Raw genomic sequence first — 19,780 nt, forward strand, 5'->3', positions numbered from 1 at the left:
GTACACTAAGTGACAGTGGAATGTTGTGATTTGTAAAAACTGGGGATCTTGCCTTAGCTACATGGATTATGAGGATGATACAAACTTATATAGATATAACATCCAAAGCTATAAGATGTGCTTAGATGTTGGTACGGTGTATGGCTGTTGACATGAACCTCTGGGGCACCTTACAAGGCAAATGAGACTTTCTCCTATGTGGACTGTATAAATCCATAGCTTTTCCTGGGAACAAAATTGTTTACAGTTTACAAACAAAAACACTCTAAGCACAATGGGTTGTACTATCAGGAGTAAAACAACCCAGCAGACACAAGAGCTTAGATACCTAATCCTCCTGACTAGCCTTCCTTCAGTAATAGTAACAGAACATTTATATCAGGACAGAATGTGTTTGTAGTTATAAATCATGAAGAAGAATACTTTCATAAAGACTCTTCATTCTTAAATAAGGCTTAGAAGCTTTGGCTGGTACTATGAAATTAGACAAGTGACTCAGAAATGGGCACTCTTTTGGTTGAGGTAGCAACAGTTCATCCCCAAATTAAATATGGGGCAAACCAGTTATAACTGGCAAACACATTCCACTTAATTCCAGTAGAACTGTTATGATATGCCAGGATATAATATACACTGATGCAGCAGTCCTCCAGAAAGAGTATGAAATGGAGGGTGTTGCAGGTGATGGAGCCAACTGTCTCCTTTGTTACAGCTTTCAGTAAGACCGGTTACCTGAGTAAGATTTGGTGGGTTTTACTGAAGTAAAAGTAAGGGCTTTTATCTAAAATCATGTAAAATGGAAAATGTGAACAATCCCTAATTCAAGGATATGTCATCACTGCCATCGTGCATAACTGCAAAGGTAAGCATTCCGTATGTAGTTAGGTTTGGAAGTTAGTGTAACAAGATGCACGCCATATACTGAAGCCAAGAAGATTTCTAAGACAGTGCAACTACTCAACTGTAGTAAATCTTTTGTGTTTGTTCTCATAAAAATAGCTGTGAAGACCAATACTTAAAAACAAATAAAACAACAAATGCGGAAATTGAAGAAGATAGCATAGATAATGTATCCATAAGGATAGCCACAATAAATCATGACTAAGAAAGAAGCACAAAAGAAAAGAAACTTCATTCCCTAGAGACATGGACATGGAGATTTTAGTACTGAAACCAACAAGACCAACAAGTAAAGGTGAAGGAGAAGCCTCTTTGAAGATGACATCTTAGTTCATTCAAATTTGAGTACTTTCAAGACTCATATAGAGTAAATAAAGGTCCTAGTGCAGGCATAACCAATGTGCAAGAGGTATATTACAAGCCCTCTTGGTTGCCTGTGCTGAGAGTGTGCTAGTTCTAAAGGAATGATGACCTCAGTGGTGAAAGTGTTACAGCCAGAGTCACTGTGTTTATCACTAACTTGTATTATGCTTTACCCATTACCATTCACAGTAAACTGTAGCCTAAAGCTGCTGCCTACATGTTTCTCAGACGCAATAACAGTGTTGTGTGTCTATTTACTCCCTCTCAAACATGTTAACAGTGAAGTCCTTGAAGATCTCATTCATGAACTCCCCATCCCTCCTATCTGGCATTTCTCTTTCCTTGAGATGATAATATGCTATTCATAAGCAGATACTCCAACACTTATTTAAAGGTTTGGGTATTTCAGGATCTACTTTTATCAGAAAATATGTATAAGCTAATTAGGATAAAATGACAAAATTTTAGCACTCCAATGAAGTCATCCTTTGTCACAGTCCTCTCAGTATCCACCCGAGTCCTTGTAAATGCAGCTTTATGGGAAATGATGAATGACTATTATTCTTGTGGCCACTTCACTATCTTGGTACCTGTTGCAGGTAGAGCAGTAGCCACATGATGGCCACAAACATATATCGTTAATAGAGAAAGGATCCTTAAATTTGTGTCAAGAAGATCTGATCAGTATATTTTGGAGGTTTGGGGATGGAGGGTAGAGAAAGAGGTAGGATGTAACTCTCAGTGGTGGTAGGATATGATTTGTAGATAATCATAACCTTCAAAGAAAAGTTGACACCTATTCCAGGCCAGGACATTATTATATTTCAAAAGATCATCCTCTTTTGTTGTTTTTGAGATTGGTCAGTATAAGAGCTGCCCAAGATGACACTGGAATCTGCTTTTTTCGATTAGGTGGAATAATTGTGAGAAAAGAAATTATGATGGGATGGTGTATCTGCATTCTTACAATAGGTAGGTTCCTCTTGTCCTGGGGTATGAGTGAACTGCCACTTCTTTCTAATGTTCCCCAACCAATCTCTCTTTACTCCCTGATGAAGGAACTAATAGTTCCAAAAGGTAGAATTAGTGTTTTCACTTTTAAATGTGTACTGAAATGTTGCACCCTTAAGGTAAGTATTGGGCAGCTGTGATGTCCGTTTGTAATTTCAACCCCCGAGTGGGTGTGCATATGTATAAAGTGTGCCATTCACAAGTAACATTGTCTTTCACCACTCCATTGTTGTTTTACAATTGTGACTCATACCTATTCCTTCATTACTGCTTCAGCTAATACAGCACTAAGTTGTGCTGTTAAAAGTCCAAGTGAGCAGCAGTAATATAAAATAAACAGTGACCTAGGTGCTCGAAACTTACCCAGATTCTGAGTTAATGGCACTATCTCACAAAGCAGCCAGTTGTCTCAACGATAATTAGGAACTGAATAAGTGGTTGGCTGGGATCTGATGCAGCTGTGCTGTTTAATGCTTTGAGGGGGTCATTACTGTGAGTGAAGACTTTTAGGTGGCAACAGAGTGATATAATGAAAGTTTATTTTATTATTATTTAATTAAACAGTGATTTAGCTCATATAATGCAAGTTCATTTTATCATTGTCTGAATATAAGATTAAACTGTGATTTTGCTCATACATGTTTACCTTGGTAACATAAAGACTCCTATTCTTTACATATGTATAGAGTACACAATCCACTGGCTCGTATTAAAAAAAGACGGCATGCCCACTCAAGGGTTAAAGTGCAAATATTGCTTGTTGTTGGTGGGTCTGATATTTACTGACACATAAATGTCATCATTGGATCAGCAATGGGAAAGAGGATATGAAGTTCTTAACGTACCATGTGAATCTTCTCTCTTCAAAATTCAGCATTTCAGTGTCAGAATGGGTCCACATTATGAAGATACTGATGAATGAAAAAGAAGAAGCAAAAATGTATGAAACTTGTGTAAACTGAAAGTCAAATATTTGTTGCAGAGGCAGTTTCCATCTCCAGTGCTTAGTGGTGCTGCTGTAAACAAAGTGAGAAGAATAGCGGAACAAACATTCAGGTTTTTTCTGTTATGCCACACATCACACTCCATGGAATTGTACTGGGTATGTTGGTTTACACAGTTTTTGGCCATTGGTAGAAAAGTTATCAGTTATCACATTAATTTCAGAAGTACTCAAAAATTTGCAAACTGAATCAATTATAATAGGTATGTGCTCCCAGATTACTTTCTCCTTTATTATTTACATTATGTCAACAGTGAATGTGATGTATTTGCTACTTGTGGGACACTCAGGTCAGAGGGACTGTAGGACCATGTAATATGTTAGAGGGTAAGTTCACATATGAGCAGATCAACAGAAGAATCTAAATAAAAAAATAACACACACACACACACACACACACACACACACACACACAAACCACACCTCTGTTGATCTTCTCAGGTGTGAACTGACCCTGTAACATATTTGCGTGGTCCTACAATACCTCTGTCTCAGTGTCCCACTAGTGTAGGCTGTTCCAAGTCAGCCCCATGGAGCATGGGCACCTGTGGGTGTAGTGATGACAATGTGTTCTAGAAGCAACCCTTTGCCATTTTCGTCACAATGGGAAGAACAGTTTTTGTTTGTTGAGAAAGATGGAGTGCCTCACTGTCCTGTGTATTATAAAGTTCTGAATATGATGCAGAAGTATAATATATGATGTCACGGCATGTCCCTTCACTCAACGTAGTACGATGAGCTTGGACAATAATGCAATAAAGCAACTCATTGTCACACTGAAGGGTGAAGTTAAGTAACAGGTAAATCTGAAACTAAATAAATAAATACAACAAATGAATACATACTTCTTCTCTGCACCCTGTATATGTATTGTTTTTGTGTATTACAGCTGTGTTATGCAACTATTGTAGATTGTTGATGTCGACGAAGATTCAACTGATGCAGCACTTCTAGCAAGCTACAAAAGTTGCATACATCACTGCAACAACTGGAACACTATTCTCAATGGGTCCCTTAATGAAATCACACCTGCACACTTCTGTTTAGTGCTTAGTGCCAGCAGACAGTATGAAATTTGAAGGCATTTGCCTCTCGAAGCAAACGGTATCTCGTCGGATCCACAATATAGGCATGGAATTTGGAAACCACATGTCACAGACACTGCTCAGCTTGCATTATTTGTGAGGGGCATTAATTTGGAATGACAAATTTGGGGTTGTCTGTGAGTGTGTAGAAGATGTGCTTGCCATGGGACAGGCTCTGTTCTTTGGCAACAGATGGTGCAACATGAATGATTGGGAGCCAGTGAGGTATCAAGCATACAGTGTTTTGTGCACCAGGAAGCCCTTTGTATGAAATGTGCTGATGTAATAATAAAGTGTGTAAGTTTGGTAAAGCACTGTGGTGTCAACCACCAATGGTTCAGAGGCTTTTTGCATGACCTAGAAGCAGCCTATGATGATACTCATTATCACTGCACAATATGGTGGCTTAGCAGAGGCAAAGTTCTTGATGTATTTTTCGCAATTTGGGAAGAAACTTTCTTCGAGTGTTGTTCACCCCTTCAATTGCCTGAAGAAATAAGTTTTGGTGATTATCAACAAATTATTGTACAACTTAATCAAAGTTTTGAGGTGAGGTTTCAGGGCATCCAATGCCTATGAAATAAGTTAAAGCTGTTTACCACTCCATTTTCAGTTGTATCAGATACTGTTCCTTCAGAAATGCAACTAGAACTAATATATTTGCAAAACAGCACACTGCTCAAGGATGCGAGCATTAAATGTGATCATAAAGAGTTGTTTAGTGAATTTGTTGAGAGTTGTCTCGTTGATGGTGATGGTACGTCATAAATTCTATATAAGCAAGGATGGGATATAATTTGCAGGATGCACGGTTCCTTCAAGCAGAAAGGACAGGCATGCGTGTACCACAAATGTTGCTTGGAATCGTCAACAATGACATCCCTGTCCGTGCCTCGACATGCACAAACAGCCATCGTTCATGGATCTGATTATAGTACTAAATACTTCCCCTACACTGTTGACATAATTTATGTAATAAAGGAGAGCATGATTTGTGAGCATGCACATATTGTTATTGGTTTAGACTGTCACTTTTCAAGTACTTCTGCAAGTAATGTGATCACTGAAAACATTTGTCGGAACAGATGGCCAAAAATTTTCGAAACTAACACACCTGGTAAGTTCCACTGAGCGTGATGTGTTACATAACAGATGAAATCTGAATGTTTGTTTTACTACTCTACTTATTTTGTCTATGGCAGCACTACTAAGCACTGGAGATGAAAACTGTCTTTCCAACAAATGTGTGTGTGTGTGTGTGTGTGTGTGTTGGGGGGGGAGGGGGGGGTGCATGCATGCATGTGTGCGTGTGTGTATTAAATTACTATATCACTCAGTGGTAGGCAAGAATTGTTTCCTTACCAGGAAGTAAAAGTACTTCATCACACCCAAAGGAAGTTGCTATTGTCTTATTATTACTTCCTTACTGATGTGTATTGCAAATATTTCAGGTGATGGATATGATAAACATGTTCTCAAAGCAGCGAGGCAGAGTTATAGAGTATCGAGAGATTCTTTATGGCTACCACAGAGTCAATCCCATGTATGGTGCAGATTACATTCTTGATTTGTTGATGGTATACAAGAAATATCGTGGACGTAAAATGACAGTACCTGTGAGAAGGCATGTTTATCTCCAGCAACAATTTACAGGTTTGAATTTTTTAAAGCTATTACACACTATTGCTACAGAAATAAATTTTTGGACATTGAAAGTTTAGGAATATTATTTGTTTACTACTAGGAATGATAGTCAGAACTAAACTTGACCATTTAAATTTTATGATAATCTTATGTTGTGAAATACTTTCTGCAGTCTACAACATCATTATTTCCCTTGCCCCATGCAAGACTTATCTCATACACAACTGCCTACTCCAGTCCTGTCATAGGGCCATACCTGAAAGCAGCCATGTACTCTACCAACTTAGCTGCAACCATGGTGCACAATCTACGTGGGCATGACCACTAACAAGCGCTCTGTCCATATGCATGACCACCACCAGACAGTGGCCAAGAGACAGCTGGACCATCTAGTTTGCTAAGCATACCAACACAGTGTGCTTGATTCCAATGAGTACTACACAGACCTTGCCACCTGAATGCTGCCCATCATCACCAGGTTATCTGAAATGCACAGGTGGGAAGTCTCCGTGCAACAGAGCCTTCATTCCTGTTATCTCCTTGGCCTCAACCTTCGCAAGTTCCAGTCCTCTACATACCCCTAACCTCTTCCTTGGCTCCCACTCCAGCCTCACACATTTCTCTGCTTCGCTTCCCCGTCCCCCTCCCCCCACCACTTTTTTCCATCACAGTGCTGAATCTAGCAGTCCATGATTCTGTCCCCATCGTGTCCCTGCACATTCCCTCCCCTACCCTTCTATTCTTCCTCCTGCTCAGCCAAAGGATCTTCTGCACATTCACTTCCTACCCAGCCAAGATCTATACCCGCCACAGTGCCCAAAGCCAACAGTGGCTGTGTGTGTGTGTGTGTACACTTGTCTGTCCTAAGTCACATCATCAGTCACCAATAAAGAGGTAACTTTTGTGTCATTTGGTATTGTTACTTATGTATTGCATCTAGGTCATTTACAGAGATATGACTCCTTTTTTTCTTTCCTTTTTTTTTGTGAAATAAGTCAAAATAACAGAAGAGCCCCGAAAAATGTGTAAGGATGCAAAGAAAAGCAATATTAAAGTACTGAGTAATAAGGTAGAAGAGCTTCTTGTCTGTTTGGAAAATTTAGGGAAGTCTGAAGAAATAGACATCCTGTTCCTATCTGAGCACCACATAACCAAAGGATTAGATAAGTTCATATAAAATATTACACTTCAGCAGCTTACTCATGCATAACTAGTATGGGAAAATGAGGAGTTGTTACATATATTAAGACAGAACACAAGTTCGAAAACACTGAGACAAGTAGATTTTGTAGTGATCAGTGCATAGAAGTGTGTGCTTGTGAATTAATGCTGAAAGTAGTTCCCTTTTAATTGTAACTGCATATAGATCCCCACTGGGATATTTTGAACGGCTTATGGATACACTAAGCAGATTCAGAAGGACATAGGTTGCAGTAGTTACTCTGAGATGAAGAATCTTGCACAGGATAGAGTGGCTTGGAGAGCTGCATCAAACCAGTCTCTGGACTGAAGTCAACAACAACAACAACAACAACAACAACAACAACATGAGGAATCTGGATTCCTTACTGTGTTAACTATCAGACAGCATCAAGCAGTTAATAGTCTGTGGTGACTTTGCTGCAGATTTTCTAAAGGATTCTGATAGGCAATATGATCTAGAAGTCTTATTTGGATCCTACAATTTGATCTCGCTATTCAACTTTCCAACATTGGTGGGTAAAGACAGTAAGACCCCAACTGATAATGTTTTCTTGGGTAAAGCTCAAAGCAAGAAAATAACTGTTGTTGACCCAGTAACAAATGCACTCTCTGATAATGATGCAAAATAGTTAGGATAAATAACATAGTGCCTTACAGTATGGATGCACCTCACTGCAAATCAGGTAGGATAATTCATGACTCCAGGACAAATGTTTCTAAGATCAGTAAACAAGAGATGACCTGTGATGAAATTTATAATAAACCAATTGCTAACATAAAATCTGATCCATCCAAAAATTGCTTTCCACATAAGCTAATCAGAAAGGACATTAAACAGCCATGTAAAAAACCATAGTTTACTATAGGGATTAAAGTGTCTTGTGAAAGGAAATGTGAAGTGTATCTGATGGAAAGAACAAATAGAGATCCAGCAGTAGTTGCACACTCAAAAGCTGCTCCAAATTACTAAAAAAGTTTATTAAAAATCAAGGAATATGCAGATAATGTTGGAAATCGATAATCTTGACAACAGCTTTAAGGCTAGATGGAATATAGTGAAATGAGAGACAGGACAGCCAGCCACAAAGCAGGACAATATCACCACTGAACTGAATGGAAAGGCTAAAAATGATGAGTCATTAGGTAGCAATTAATTTAATTAAGAAAATTACAAGTTCTCTCGAAAATAGAAGCTCATATGTCTTGATTGTGTTTTCAATATAATAGTACAGATTTGTTCCCATATAATAAGCCCATTCTTATCTGAAATACATAATGCATCGCTACCAAATAATAAGCCCAGTCTTATGTCAAATATGTCATGCATCACTAACTCAAGGCATTTTTCCAGAGACTGAAATAGGCCAGTTTTAAACACCTCTTTAAGAAAGGTGATATGAGAAATGCCAATATCTACTGACCTGTTTCAATACTGACATCTTTTTTCAAAATTTTTGAGAAGGTGATGTATTCTAGAATAGTATCTCACCTCAGCAACTCACAATTTGCGATTCGGAAGAGTTGCTGTACTGAGAATGCCACTTACATGTTCTTTTTACAAGCATAAAATAATAAAATGATGCCAGTCGGTATTTTCTGTGACCTATCTAAGGCATTTGACTGAGTGAATCACAGTATTCTCCTAGATAAACAAATTAATTTGCAATTTGAATGTAAAATGACTCATTCCACATTATTGTGATTTGGAAGAAGAGACAGCATTGGTCTCTTCTTCCAAGTATATCCATTATCTGGTCATGGTGCACAGGACACTCCATGGAGTCGCCAATCATTGTGATTTATCGTGCAAAATGGTCCATTGGACTTGAAACTAACCAGCTGTTGGCTACCTATTTCCTTTATGTAAAGAAAACTGGTATTTAATCAATTTACGTTTATCTACATCCGCAACTGAGGTTTTCCTGCCTACTAAATTATATTTCAAAATATTTGAGAAAATGACATTAGTTATTGTTGTTTCATATACAAATAAAGATACAGAGATCCACCATGAAGCTAGCTAAAAATAACCAGTTATAGCATGAAAGAAAACTGTAGTCAACTTACTACAGGGCATTCTGTAGTGAGCATATGTGGCAGGAAATATATATTGGGGGGAGGGGGTGAGTGTGTGTGTGTGTGTGTGTGTGTGTGTGTGTGTGTGTGTGTGTGAGAGAGAGAGAGAGAGAGAGAGAGAGAGAGAGAGTACAGCTCAGAGGAAAATATTAAATATAATAGCTCTCAGGTGAGAAATAGAAGCTTTTGGCGTGCAAGCCAGAAATAATAACAGTGAGTCTGATGACACAATGGTAGTTAGTCAGTTTGTCTAGAATCCTGATAGGTATTACATATGAAAATATGCATTAAACATGGTTACAAAGTCTTGCATGATGGAGCCCTTGAATTAAAAGTTCTTGATTATCTTTCTGTGTCAAATTTGGATAAAATCCCAAGCTCTTGATGTTGCCTACATCACTGGCATCAGGGGCCAAATCTGACTATCGTGAAACTGTTGAGGCTCACAGTTTTACGTCAACCTTTTTTTTGTTGGTTAAATTAAGTCACAGAGACGGTGCATGATGAGGTGGAATCCTCTACAGCCATGGATTATTTTTCTGCTCATTGTCCAGCATCGCTTGCAGCACCACCACTCACAGCAGGTGATAAATTATGCGAAATCTTCCCCTGTAATCTTTCTTTATCGAGTGTACTCCCCATCCTACAGCTAGAATTTTGATTGTGATGAGAAGTAACAATATGCCTATTCTTTTTACCTCTTACTGACAATTAAACCACTTCTTTGTATAGAATGTAAATTACTGATACAAAGGCAGATCATGGAAAGTCTTGAAAAGTAAGTTCTGGATAAACTCTCAATTTCCAAAAATTGTAGAATATTTTGTTAGTTGTTTTCGAAGACACTTTTAATGGCTGGTTGCTATTTCAGGGCACATTGTTCTATAAAAAGCAGCTGAAAAGCATTCTATTATGACCATTAAATTATTATTTTTAGATGTTAATGACTTCCACATTTGATGACTAAAGAAATTATTTATAGATCATATTTGATTGTTATTCCTTTGGATCAAATTTCCATAGACCTATTTTGAAATTTGTTTGTTACTGTATTTTCTAAAATTAATATTTGAACAACTAATGAAAACTGTAGGACATAATTCATTTTTGTAAAGTCTTCAAATTTCCAGTAACGTTTTATAAAATGTTTAAAGAAGCAGTTCAAAAATGTATATCACATATATCTTCTAACAAATATTTTTAATGTCTACAGGTCTTCAAATTAGGGAAACAGTTGATGGTGAGGAAGTACAAAGCCTTCTACAGGAAGAAAATGAAGCTTCTGTTGAAGAATTACAGGGGCTTCAGAAATCATTTAGAGATGCCTTTGAGAATGGTCTTCTCAAAATTGGGGAATCATTTCCCTTCCTCTTTGGCTCTCGGGCTTCAGATAAATCACAAAGTATCAGAGACAAGAAGATAAACTTCATACTGCCATTGTCTGGACGCTTCAACACTTTCAAGAGATTTATGTCTGTGTTTGAGGAAGTGTGTCTGATGAATGAAGAAGCTGTGTCACTTATAATAATTCTGTTTCCTAGTGATAAAGAGAACAGACTGAATGATACAGTGACTCTTGTGCAGAAACTTCAGGGAAGATACAGTAATGCTGATCTTACGATATATCCTGTGCTTGACACCTTTGCTCGAGCTATCGCGTTAGAAATAGGAACTGCACATTGCAAAGATGATGATTTAATATTTTTCATAGATGTGGACATGGTGTTTACATCTGCAGCACTTGAAAGAATCCGAATTAATACAATCCAAGGAAAACAAGCTTATTTTCCTATTGTGTTTAGTGAATTTGATCCAAGTGTCGTTTATTCTGAAGAAGGACTGATGTCTTCACCAAATCATTTTCGAATTACTGAAGACAGTGGCTACTGGAGACAGTATGGTTTTGGAATAGCAAGTGTATATAAAAGTGATCTAAGAAGAATAGGGGGTTTTGATACATCAATAAGAGGATGGGGTAAAGAAGATGTGGACCTCTTTGATAAGTTCATCTTAGCAGCAAAAAACATATCTGTATTTCGAGCTGTAGATCCTCACTTAATTCATGTTTTCCACATAGTGGACTGTGATCCAAATTTAGAGGAAGCACAGCTCGAGATGTGTAAAAAGACTAGAGCAGATACCTACGGTGGAGTACACCAACTTGCAAGATATATTTATTCTCATCCAGATATTGTACAGTATGCTAGAAATAAAAGAAAACAAGATGCACCTTCCTGACAGCTAATTTATTTTTATTAGCATTTATAGATATTTCCTGCACAAAATACACACAAATCCCTGTAAGTATGTTTTGTTTCCTTTTCTTGTCTTGTTATTTGACAGCTTTACGTTGGTATTTGCTGAAAGAAAAGTGAGTAAATGGGAGAAGTAATGCATTTTAAACATTTTCAGCCAACATTCAATGATGCCTGAACCTGTGGACAGTTAATGGACTGCAGTAAATGTAATGGATTATTGGGGGGGCGGGTTGGGGGGGGGGGGGCGGGCACAGAATAGTCCTCAACTATGCAGCTGAAGTTGATATCAGGAGATATATATATATATATATATATATATATATATATATATATATATATATATATATATATATATATGGGAATACTCCTCACATCAATGTAAAAAATTGTGCCATTCTTTGAGAGATACCATAAGTCCTGGTTGAAGGGTTCTGGTGTACATGTAACTGCAGAGCTCTGGGAGTCACAGAACAGACTAGGACACTTACACAAGGTGGGATTGATGAGTCGCATCACACACAGCATGGTTTGCATTTGAATGTTTTCTGTAGGAGGTTTCTTAAATAACTAATTTCCAGAACCTTTCCATGTAACCAGAACACTGCCCAATCTCTTATGTTCATTTTCACTACAGTTTCTTAGAGTAAATTTTCTTTGAAAGAGATCACTGCTGAATAACTGTAGACACAGTTGCAACAATCAGTAGAGAGACAAAAAATGATAGCTTAGTCAGCGCAAAGGGTAATAATTGCAATGCTTTGGGCATTTTCCATCAAAATGTAAGAAGTGTATTAAATAAGAAAGATGAGTTTCTTATGTCATTACACGGCACTGAAAAATCTGCAGGTACTCCTACAAATGTGCTGTGCACAACAGAACATCATTCAGAACTTACAGAAACTGAACAGACACAATTAGATGGATACACATTAGTATCCCATTACTGTAGACATAATATAAGAAAACATTGTGTGGCTATGTGACTGAATGACATCCCTGGCAGTCAAATCTGTTCTTGTACACATCACAGGTAATGAAAACAGCAACCAATATTTGTGATATGTAAACTGCAATTACAAAAATGTTCTGTAGATGATGGCATAAATCAACACGATGATGGTATCAACTCTCAAGTGAAACTGTCAGCTCTCAGTAAACACAAGATGGATGACTGTTCCACAGGAAGCTCACCACACTCAGACACGATATGACCCTGAAAGTCAATAGACTTCCCTGATGGTCAAAAATGCACATGTACACATCATAGTGATGTTATAAAGAAGCATTACTGAGGTGAATCTAGCATTTCCCTGGGGAAGACAGCAAAGTCTACATGAACCTTACTTTTGCATTTTTTATTTTGACTGTGTAACTCACAGTCCAACTGAAACTGATTTTTATTATAAGCAGCAAAATCCATGAAGGGGTAAATTTATTAAGAACTGAGAGATATAATTACAAGATGGCTTCTGCAAGATGTGTGGTTATCTATTTTATGTAATATTCTTACTGCTTGTTTCTGCTGAATAAACATGTTATTGACTTTAGAGGCTCTGCCTCATAGGATAATTTCATAGGATAACAGGGAGTGAAAATAGGCAAAATAAGAAAACTTTATTGCCTTCTGGTTGATTCAGTGAGAGATGGTTCTAAGGGCATAACATGTTGAACTGAACTTCTTTATTATTTTATCGGTGTTCAAACAAATTAGAGGTATAGAATCAGGTGTCGTCATCAACAACCACTGATATTTTGACTGGTGTACACCCTCTGATTTACAAGGCACCAATGCAACCAGAAAGTAATGTGCAAGGACATTTAAAAATTTGGTATGCAGAGCAATTCCCAGAAGATATCTAATGCTATATCTCAACATTCAGTGATCAATCTCATGGAGGAAGTGTTATAACTTCAAATTGAACAAATATATTTCAAGGATGACACAATACATGAAAGTAAACAGAGTAAGACGTGTGTCACTTTAACAGTCAAGTCATAACTGAGACCGAGTCTAGTGGCCACTGGCTGGCTGGTCGCTTAAGTGGCGCTGAGGCTGCATGGCTGGCAGACAGTGCCACATGTAGAGGACGCGTGTAACGGCGCGGCGGCACTTTGAAAGATTGGTGAGTCACAACAGAAAGCTTTGGATGTTGCAGCTTTATTAGTGTTGGAAAAGGTTTAAACTTTGCACTGATACCCAAGAGCATACTAGTGTTGATTTAATAAATTCTGTCAAACAGGTTGTTTTTAAATTACCTCCTGATGTTGCCAAGGATATCAGGGAGAAGATTGTCATGTGCTCACTTGGGTACGTTCACCCAAGGGTAATATAACAGAAGCTGAAAGGGCTGCTTTGCATTCTTTCTGGGGGGATCCTGATATTGTTATCCTACCCACGGACAAGGGAAATGCTACAGTTGCGTGGGACAAGCAGGGTTATTTTCCAGAGTTATAGTGTTAACTGATTCATTGTACCAGAGGTTCAATGCTGAACTGAAGAAACAGGCTAAGAGGAAGACTAACAATTTCCTGAAAAAAATAATTCTTGTTGCAAGAGACTACCAGAGACGTAATTCTTATTGTGCTGTTCCCTCTAGATTACATGGCATTCCAAAGATCCACAGGATGTGGTTCCTCTTAACCTTATACACCACATACCTTAACAAAACACATTGCTACTCTGTTGAGGGCACTAGTAGGTATGTGGGTGTATTTCATTAAGATCTTGTTCTACTGAAACTTTGTGGCAGATTAAAACTGTGTGCTGGACCAAGACTCAAAAACTCGGGACCTTTGCCTTTCACAGGCAAGTGCTCTGCCAACCTACCTATCTTCCAGATTTCACAGAAGCTCTCCTGCAAAGCTTGCAGAACTAGTACTTCTGGAAGAAATGATATTGTGGAGACATGGCTTAGCCACAGCCTCGGGGATGTGAGAATGGGTTGTGAGTCGTGCTTGGGTAGCTCAGTTGGTACAGCACCTGCCTGTGAAAGGCAAAAGCCCCAAATTCAAGTCTCAGTCCAGCACACAGTTTTAATCTGCCAGGAAATTTCATATCAGTGCACACTTCACTGTGGTGTGCAAATTTCATCCTGGAAACTTGGTGGATTTTTTGCATTGATTAAGAGGATTGCATTTGAATGACTCCGATATTCTAGTGAGTTTTCACGTGGTCTCTCTTCACTTATGTTCCTCTGTCTGATTGATCATGGTTAACTGAGGTTAGGTCTGGTTTTGTTGCTCATTAGAAGATTGACATTTGAAGTATACAACCATTTCCACCATCATATACTTTAACAAAAGATCTTTCTGAGAACCTGAGAAAATTCTGGACATACATAAAATCAGTAAGCAGCTTGAAGGTTTCTATAAAGTCACTCACTGACCAGTCTAGAGTGGAAATAGCAGACAGCAAAAGGAAAGCTGAAGATTTAAGTTTAAGAAATCATTCATGCAGGAGGATCATATAAACAAACCATCATTTTACTGTCTCATAGACTTGCACATGGAGGACATTGAAATAGGCATCCCTGGCATGGAGAAGCAACTGAAAGAGTTGAAAACAAATAAATCACCAGGTTCAGATGGAATCCCAGTTCAGTTTAACAGAGAGTACTCTACAGCACTGACCTAGTAACTTGCATTTGTCGCATATATCTCATCCACAAGAGACCCAAGCAACGGGGAAAAATGTGCAAGTGACTCCAGTATATAATGAAGGTAAAAGAACAAACCTGTGTACTTACACTTTAATATCCTTAATACTGGTTTGCCGCAAAATTCTTGAAAACATTCTGAGTTCGAATGGAATAAATTTACTCGAGACAGAAAAGCTTCCGCCCACAAATCAGCATGGATTTAGAAAGCATTGCTCATGAAAAACTCAGCTTTACTTTATTTCACATGGTATTCTGTGAACCATGGATAATGGGCAAAAGGTAGATTCTATATTCCTAGATTTCTGGAAAGCATTTGACACAATGCCCCACTGCAGACTGTTGATGAAGGTCTGAGCATCTGGATTATGTTCAGAGATATGCAAGTGGCTCAAAATCTTCTTAAGTAACAGAATCCAGTACACTGTACTTGACGGCTACTGTTCATCAGAGGCAAGTGTGTCATCAGGAGTGTCCCAGGGAAGTGTGATATGACTGTTCTTCTATTCACTTTATACATAAATTTATGACAGACAGGGTGAACAGCAATTTACAGTTGTTTACTGATGATGCTGAGGCATACAGTAAGGTGGCACTGTTGAGTGACTGTAGGAGGATACACGATGACTTGGACAGAATTTCTGGTGATGAATTACAATGTGCTCTAAATCTAGAAAAATGTAAGTTAATGTGGATGAGTAGGGAACACAATCAATTAATGTTCGAATACAGCATATTAGTGTGCTGCTTGGCACAATCACATTGATTAAATATCTAGGTGTAATGTTGCAAAGCAATATAAAATGAACACATCAGATTGGTAGTAAAGAAAGTGAATGGTCAACTTCATTTTATTGGGAGAATTTTAGGAAAGTGGGCTCGTCTATAGAAGAGGTGGCTTATAGAGCACTAGTGCGACCCAGTCTTGAGTAAAGCTGAATTGCTTGCAATCCCCACAAAGTCAGTTTAAAGACATCAAAGCAGGTTTATACTGGCAGGTTCAATTAGCATGCAAGTATGATGGAGATACTGCAGGAACTCAAATGAGAACCTCTGAAGAGATGATGTTCTTTTTGCAAGACACTATTCAGGAAATTAAGAGAATGAGCATTTGAGCCCTACTGCAGAATGATTCTACTGCTGCCAATGTGAATGTCACCTAATGACCAATAAGATAAGATGAGAGAAATTATTACTCATATCGCAGCTTACCAACACTCATTTTTTCCTTATGCTACTTGTGAGTGGAACAGGAAAGGAGATGACTAATAGTGGTACATGGTACCCTCTGCCATGCACTATACAGTGGCTTGCAAAATATATTTTTAGATTTAGAATTAATGACCGCATTTTGGCTTTAACTTAATTTTTATTCACTGACCATGTGAACAGACATATGGAGTCGCAATGGTGGGCCCTTTGTCACCTTTTATTGTCAATCTGTTTATAGGAGATCTCAGGGAACATACCCAGGAGTCAGCAGTATTGTAACCTGTGATTATTTTTCCAGATATATAGAGGTTGTTTTGTCGTTTGGCCTCATGGAAGTGAGAATTTAAACTCCTTTTTGGAACATCTGAATTCAAAGTACCAGAATATTCCCTTCATGATGGAAGTGGACAAGATGAGTTGCCTTTCCTTCCTTCATGTGATGGTCAGTAGGAAAGTTGATGGTATTGTGGGACACATCATACATAAGAAGCCAACTCACACTGATTTGTTTCTTCCTGCTTATAGCTGTCACCATCCAGCTTAGCATGAAGACCTTGGTTTATACACCTTACATCATCTGAGACCCTGAAAGTTGTCAGCCGAGCTAAATCACTTCGAACTCACCTCTTACTGGAATGGTTACAGTGAAAGATAAGACAAGCATTACACTATCTACTGACCATGAATTAGGTACAAGATGAAAATAATGAAGTGGTACCAATTCTAAGGCCTTTCTACATTATTCAGATAGCATTTTCAACAGGATTGGTCATATTATATAGAAACATGATGTGAAATGTTTTTTTTTTTTTTTTGACTACAATATGAGGGTCCTTTAGGGTCTGTAAAAGATGATCTTATTTTATGTAGAGTGGGTGTCTATTGTACCACTTGCAGTTATGGCATGTCACACACTGGTCAGACCATCAGCACCACGGAAGAATCGTTTATTGAGTGTATGCATCACACACGTATACATCTGAGAAAATCTGCTGTTGCATTGGTACCAATCATCCTATGACACATAGCAATATAGTGATTATGGCAGGTGCATCCAGCTATAGGGGTAGTGTTATCAAGAAAGCAGTTGAGATTAAATGAATAAGCAATTTTATAAATAGGGGTAGAGATTTTTATTTAAATTCTGCATGGAATCCTACACTCTTCCTAGTCAAACAACATAGAGGCAGTATTAATGCTAACTCACTCATTAGTAATTAAATTTCACAGTCAATAAATTCTGACTTTGGCCATCTTTGGTTTTGTAGTGGTATTAGTGTTTGGGTGTGTGTTGGCTTTCAGCACATACTCTGCATATCAAGGTTTTAAATTTCCTTACACAGGGCTTCCTTACTGCAATTACATCTTCTAAATCACATGGTGTGCATCTGTAGAAATATCAGCAGTTGTCAAAGATGTCAGACAACCAGATACACAGAAGTCACAAAAGTCGTTTGGACATTTTATGTGCTGGAAGAAAGTCAAGTTTCACAGTTTATCTATTTATTGACTCAATTATCTTGTTATCCTGCTGAACCCTAAGGAGTTTTATATTGTGCATTTCATTTAATATGTGACCATAAATGCCTATCAATGTTACTAACAAGTGGAGGGCAAAGACTGCAGTACTTTTGGGTTTTGTCAAAGACAACTTGATGCTGCACAAGGCTGGGATTTACAAGACCCACTGCAAGTGTTGATTTTCATACATGAGTCAGATGATTCATACAGTCTATAAAGATGCACAGAGCACCACAGATACACTTGAATTTTACAGCCCAATAAATCAGCTGTAGCAGAGCACTGAATCATTACTGGTCACTCTATGTGGTGTGAAAATGTCTAAATTCTGGCACTGACTTCATCTTCTAGGGACTTGATGGTGAAAGGTGCAGTTGAAATTTGTTTTGCAAAGAATTTAATTAATATAGACAGTGGTTTCATCTATATCTATATGCATCCTCCACAAGCTGCCATATGGTGCATGGTGGAGGATACACTACTTGTAATTTCTTTTCCTGTTTCACTTGCAACTTGCAACTAGGGTGAGGGGGAAAGATTGTCTGTATGCCTCTGTATGAGCTCTAATTTCTCTTACCTTATCTTCATGGTCCTTACATGAAATGTATGTTGGCAGCTGTAGAATTGTTCTGCAGTCAGGTTCTAATGCCAGTTCTCTAAATTTTATTAATAATGTTCTTTGAAAAGAATGTCATCTTACTTCCAGGATCAACATCTGAGTTCACTAAGAATCTCTATAACAAATCTTATCCATCAGATCATTTACACGTATAGAGAGTAAGAGTGGTCCTATCACACTACCCTGACGATATCCTTGTCTCTGATGAACACTCACCTTAGAGGACAATGTACTGGGTTCTATTACTTAACAAATCATCGAGCCATTCACATATCTGTGAACCTAGCCTGTATGCTCATACTTCCATTAATTGTCTGCAGCTGGGGCCCAAAATGCTTGCCAGGAATAGGTATATGGAATTTGCATTTCATCCATGGAACACAGGGTGTCTTGTGAGAAAAGGCAAGCTGAGTTTCACATGAGCAATGCTTTTTAAATCCATGCTGATTTATGGACGGAAACTCTTCTCTTTAATGAAATTTATTACATCTGAATTGAGAGTATGTTCAAGAATTTTGCAGCAAATCAATATTAAGGACATTGACGTGTAATTTTGTGGGTAGTTCTCTTACCCTTCCTGTATAAAAGAGTCACACGTTTTTTTTTTTTTTTTTTTTTTCTCTCTCCAGTTGCTTAGGAATTTGTGTTGGGCAAGAGATTTCCAATAAACAAATGGTTCAAATGGCTCTGAGCACTATGGGACTCAACTGCTGAGGTCATTAGTCCCCTAGAACTTAGAACTAGTTAAACCTAACTAACCTAAGGACATCACAAACATCCATGCCCGAGGCAGGATTCGAACTTGCGACCGTAGCGGTCTTGCGGTTCCAGACTGCAGCGCCTTTAACCGCACGGCCACTTCGGCCGGCTCCAATAAACACAAACCAAGTATAAGGGACCAGTGCCATAGAGCACTCTACGTAAAACTGCATTGGAATACCACCCAGACCTGGTGACTTATTTGTTTCCAACACCACCAGTTGCTTCTCAACACTAGGGATGCTTGTTATTCTGTCCTATACCTGGAAGTCTGTAAGACTGTCAAATGATGGTATGTTTATTTGATTCTTCCGTGTGAATGATTTCTTAAACACAAAATTTAAAACTTCAGCGATCCTTTTGCCTGTCTTCTGTTACGACATAATGCTGGTCAATGAGTGAATGTATAGAAGTCTTCAACCCATTTATTGATTTTATGTAGAACCAGATTTATCTCAGATTTCAGAAAG

The 19,780-nt window shown here is 38.1% G+C and overlaps 1 protein-coding gene across 1 annotated transcript in view; it reads left to right on the top strand.

The window, feature by feature from the left end:
- The window catches only part of LOC126198705 (chondroitin sulfate synthase 1), a 367,470-nt gene extending 355,947 nt beyond the window's left edge, over window positions 1-11,523 (top strand). Inside the window, exons 7-8 of the mRNA XM_049935208.1 lie at window positions 5,814-6,015; window positions 10,499-11,523. Of these exons, the coding sequence (XP_049791165.1) occupies window positions 5,814-6,015; window positions 10,499-11,523 (1,227 nt within the window). The remainder of the gene's footprint in view (window positions 1-5,813; window positions 6,016-10,498) is intronic.
- The last annotated feature ends 8,257 nt before the right edge of the window (window positions 11,524-19,780 follow it).

The sequence above is a fragment of the Schistocerca nitens genome, chromosome 8 (assembly GCF_023898315.1).
Source record: "Schistocerca nitens isolate TAMUIC-IGC-003100 chromosome 8, iqSchNite1.1, whole genome shotgun sequence".
Classification (NCBI taxonomy): Eukaryota; Metazoa; Arthropoda; class Insecta; order Orthoptera; family Acrididae; genus Schistocerca; species Schistocerca nitens.